At 82.5% G+C, this 4,772-nt stretch overlaps 1 protein-coding gene across 1 annotated transcript; it reads right to left on the reverse strand.

Annotated features, from left to right (window-relative positions):
• Positions 1 to 257: 257 nt before the first annotated feature.
• On the reverse strand, positions 258 to 4,534 carry LOC125036431 (basic proline-rich protein-like; the record flags this gene model as incomplete). The annotated part of the gene is made up of 3 exons (XM_047629024.1): positions 258 to 323; positions 2,905 to 4,060; positions 4,194 to 4,534. Coding segments are annotated over 3 exons (1,563 nt in total), but the record flags the coding sequence as incomplete, so codon positions are not given.
• Between the last annotated feature and the right edge of the window lie 238 nt (positions 4,535 to 4,772).

A 4,772-nucleotide genomic window follows, 5' to 3' on the forward strand; every position in this document is an offset into this window, starting at 1 on the left:
ATATCTATATATATCTATTGATCTATCTATCTGTTTATTTTTTACATCTATATATGTAAAGATAGCAGATGTGCATATATATACATATATATATATATATATATATATATATATATATGCACACACACACACACACACACACACACACACACACACACACACACACACACACACACACACACATACACACACACACACACACTCACACACACCCATACCCACACACATACATGTATGGTGTGCATATGAGCGCGTGTTCATCCAAGTGTGCAAAGCTCCGCGTTGTTCTCGCGAAGCTCCGCGATTTTCCTGATACCATCAATCTGAAAAGGAAAAACAAAAATTGCCAGGTAACCAAAGCATAAGTATAACGATGGAGAGAGAGAGAGATCCCAGCATAATTACACGTGAAGGAGTGAGGGAGAAGAGAAATCAAAGATGTGATGGAGGGCAGGATAAGCATAAGCAGACAGCAATGGTATAAGTGATATCGTCTTCGGTCTCTCGGTCATTCATTCATTCGTAAACTCACCTGTTCGGGTGGAGAGGGAGAGGGAGGAGGGAGGGGAGAGGGGAGGGAGGAGGGGGAGGAGGGAGAGAGAGAGGGGTGAAGAGAGAGTGAGGAGAGAGTGAGTGGGAGAGAGGGGGGGGGGGGGGGGGGGGGGGGGGGGGGGGGGGGGGGGGGGGGGGGGGGGGGGGGGGGGGGGGGGGGGGGGGGGGGGGGGGGGGGGGGGGGGGGGGGGGGGGGGGGGGGGGGGGGGGGGGGGGGGGGGGGGGGGGGGGGGGGGGGGGGGGGGGGGGGGGGGGGGGGGGGGGGGAAAAAAAAAAAAAAAAAAAAAAAAAAAAAAAAAAAAAAAAAAAAAAAAAAAAAAAAAAAAAAAAAAAAAAAAAAAAAAAAAAAAAAAAAAAAAAAAAAAAAAAAAAAAAAAAAAAAAAAAAAAAAAAAAAAAAAAAAAAAAAAAAAAAAAAAAAAAAAAAAAAAAAAAAAGAGGAAAAAAAAGAAAAAGGAAAAAAGAAAAGAGAGGAAGAAAGAGAAAAAGAGGGGAGAAAGAGGAAAGTGAGGAGATGAGAGGAGAGGGAGAGAGATTACGAGAGAGGAGAGAAAAGGGAGAGAAATACGAAGATGAGAGGTGAGAGAGAGAGGGGGAGAGGTGAAGAGAGAGATGAGCGAAGAGGAGAGAGAGAGAGAGAGGGAAAAGAGGAGGAGAGAGATGTGGAGGAGAGAGAGAGAGAGCGAGAGAGAGAGAAGAGAGAGGTTTGGAGAGAGGAGAGAGGAGAGAGGAAGAGGAAAGAGAGAGAGAGTGGAAGAGAGACGGGAGGGGGAGAGTAGGAGGGAGCACAGGAAAAGGGAGTGAAAGTGATGAAGGAGATAGAGAGGAAGCTTAGAGAAGAAGATAGAGAGAATAACCCCCTGCGCCCCCCTGGGGGGGGTGGGGGGGGGGGCGGCGGGGGGTGGGGCGGGGGGGCGGGCGCGGGGGCGGGGTCGGGGCGGGGGGGGGGGAGGGGGGGGGGGGTGGGGGGGGGGGGGGGGGTGGGGGGGGGGGGGGGGGGGGGGGGGGGGGGGGGGGGGGGGGGGGGGGGGGGGGGGGGGGGGGGGGGGGGGGGGTGGGGGGGGGGGGGGTGGGGGGGGGGGGGGGGGGGGGGGGGGGGGGGTGGGGGGGGGGGGGGGGGGGGGGGGGGGGGGGGGGGGGGGGGGGGGGGGGGGGGGAGGGGGGGGGGGGGGGGGGGGGGGGGGGGGGGGGGGGGGGGGGGGGGGGGGGGGGGGGGGGGGGGGGAGGGGGGGGGGGGGGGGGGGGGGGGGGGGGGGGGGGGGGAGGGGGGGGGGGGGGGGGGGGGTGGGGGGGGGGGGGGGGGGGGGGGGGGGGGGGGGGGGGGGGGGGGGGGGGGGGGGGGGGGGGGGGGGGGGGTGGGGGGGGGGGGGGGGGGGGTGGGGGGGGGGGGGGGGGGGGGGGGGGGGGGGGGGGGGGGGGGGGGGGGGGTGGGGGGGGGGGGGGGGGGGGGGGGGGGGGGGGGTGGGGGGGGGGGGGGGGGGGGGGGGGGGGGGGGGGGGGGGGGGGGGGGGGGTGGGGGGGGGGGGGGGGGGGGAGGGGGGGGGGGGGGGGGGGGGGGGGGGGGGGAGGGGGGGGGGGGGGGGGGGGGGTGGGGGGGGGGGGGGGGGGGGGGGGGGTGGGGGGGGGGGGGGGGGGGGGGGGGGGGGGGGGGGGGGGGGGGGGGAGGGGGGGGGGGGGGGGGGGGGGGGGGGGGGGGGGGGGGGGGGGGGGGGAGGGGGGGGGGGGGGGTGGGGGGGGGGGGGGGTGGGGGGGGGGGGGGGGGTGGGGGGGTGGGGGGGGGGGGGTGGGGGGGGGGGGGGGGGGGGGGGGGGGGGGGGAGGGGGGGGGGGGGGGGGGGGGGGGGGGGGGGGGGGGGGGGGGGGGGGAGGGGGGGGGGGGGGGGGGGGGGGGGGGGGGGGGGGGGGGGGGGGGGGGGGGGGGGGGGGGGGGGGGGGGGGGGGGGGGGGGGGGGGGGGGGGGGGGGGGGGGGGGGGGGGGGTGGGGGGGGGGGGGGGGGGGGGGGGGGGGGGGGGGGGGGGGGGGGGGGGGGGGGGTGGGGGGGGGGGGGGGGGGTGGGGGGGGGGGGGGGGGGGGGAGGGGGGGGGGGGGGGGGGGGGGGGGGGGGGGGGGGGGGGGGGGGGGGGGGGAGGGGGGGGGGGGGGGGGGGGGGGTGGGGGGGGGGGGGGGGGGGGGGGGGGGGGGGGGGGGGGGGGGGGGGTGGGGGGGGGGGGTGGGGGGGGGGGGGGGGGTGGGGGGGGGGGGGGGGGGGGGGGGGGGGGGGGGGGGGGGGGGGGGGGGGGGGGGGGGGGGGGGGGGGGGGGGGGGGGGGGGGGGGGGGGTGGGGGGGGGGGGGGGGGGGGGGGGGGGGGGGGGGGGGGGGGGGGGGGGGGGGGTGGGGGGGGGGGGGGGGGGGGGGGGGGGGGGGGGGGGGGGGGGGGGGGGGGGGGGGGGGGGGGGGGGGGGGGGGGGGGGGGGGGGGGGGGGGGGGGGGGGGGGGGGGGGGTGGGGGGGGGGGGGGGGGGGGGGGGGGGGGGGGGGGGTGGGGGGGGGGGGGGGGGGGGGGTGGGGGGGGGGGGGGGGGGGGGGGGGGGGGGGTGGGGGGGGGGGGGGGGGGGGGGGGGGGGGGGGGGGGGGGTGGGGGGGGGGGGGGGGGGGGGGGGGGGGGGGGGGGGGGGGGGGGGGGAGGGGGGGGGGGGGGGGGGGGGGGGGGGGGGGGTGGGGGGGGGGGGGGGGGGGGGGGGGGGGGGGGGGGGGGGGGGGGGGGGGGGGGGGGGCGGGGGGGGGGGGGGGGGGGGGGGGGGGGGGGGGGGGGGGGGGGGGGGGGGGGGGGGGGGGGGGGGGGGGGGGGGGGGGGGGGGGGGGGGGGTGGGGGGGGGGGGGGGGGGGGGGGGGGGGGGGGGGGGGGGGGGGGGGGGGGGGGGGGGGGGGGGGGGGGGGGGGGGGGGGGGGGGGGGGGGGGGGGGGGGGGGGGGGGTGGGGGGGGGGGGGGGGGGGGGGGGGTGGGGGGGGGGGGGGGGGGGGGGGGGGGGGGGGGGGGGGGGGGGGGGGGGGGGGGGGGGGGTGGGGGGGGGGGGGGGGGGGGGGGGGGGGGGGGGGGGGGGGGGGGGGGGGGGGGGGGGGGGGGGGGGGTGGGGGGGGGGGGGGGGGGGTGGGGGGGGGGGGGGGGGGGGGGGGGGGGGGGGGGGGGGGGGGGGGGGGGTGGGGGGGGGGGGGGGGGGGGGGGGGGGGGTGGGGGGGGGGGGGGGGGGGGGGGGGGGGGGGGTGGGGGGGGGGGGGGGGGGGGGGGGGGGGGGGGGGGGGGGGGGGGGGGGGGGGGGGGGGGGGGGGGGGGGGGGGGGGGGGGGGGTGGGGGGGGGGGGGGGGGGGGTGGGGGGGGGGGGGGGGGGGGGGGGGGGGGGGGGGGGGGGGGGGGGGGGGGGGGGGGGGGGGGGGGGGGGGGGGGGGGGGGGGGGGGGGGGGGGGGGGGGGGGGGGGGGGGGGGGGGGGGGGGGGGGGGGGGGGGGGGGGGGGGGGGGGGGGGGGGGGGGGGGTGGGGGGGGGGGGGGGGGGGGGGGGGGGGGGGGGGGGGGGTGGGGGGGGGGGGTGGGGGGGGGGGGGGGGGGGGGGGGGGGGGGGGGGGGGGGGGGGGGGGTGGGGGGGGGGGGGGGGGGGGGGGGGGGGGTGGGGGGGGGGGGGGGGGGGGGGGGGGGGGGGGGGGGGGGGGGGGGGGGGGGGGGGGGGGGGGGGGGGGGGGGGGGGGGGGGGGGGGGGGGGGGTGGGGGGGGGGGGGGGGGGGGGGGGGGGGGGGGGGGGGGGGGGGGGGGTGGGGGGGGGGGGGGGGGGGGGGGGGGGGGGGGGGGGGGGGGGGGGGGTGGGGGGGGGGGGGGGGGGGGGGGGGGGGGGGGGGGGGGGGGGGGGGGGGGGGGGGGGGGGGGGGGGGGGGGGGGGGGGGTGGGGGGGGGGGGGGGGGGGGGGGGGGGGGGGGGGGGGGGGGGGGTGGGGGGGGGGGGGGGGGGGGGGGGGGGGGGGGGGGGGGGTGGGGGGGGGGGTGGGGGGGGGGGGGGGGGGGGGGGGGGGGGGGGGGGGGTGGGGGGGGGGGGGGGGGGGGGGGGGGGGGGGGGGGGGGGGGGGGGGGGGGGGGGGGGGGGGGGGGGGGGGGAGGGGGGGGGGGGGGGGGGTGGGGGGGGGGGGGGGGGGGGGGGGTGGGGGGGGGGGGGGGGGGGGGGGGGGTGGGGGGGGGGGGGGGGGGTGGGGGGGGGGGGG

Source organism: Penaeus chinensis, chromosome 21 (assembly GCF_019202785.1).
Source record: "Penaeus chinensis breed Huanghai No. 1 chromosome 21, ASM1920278v2, whole genome shotgun sequence".
In the NCBI taxonomy this organism is placed as follows: domain Eukaryota; kingdom Metazoa; phylum Arthropoda; class Malacostraca; order Decapoda; family Penaeidae; genus Penaeus; species Penaeus chinensis.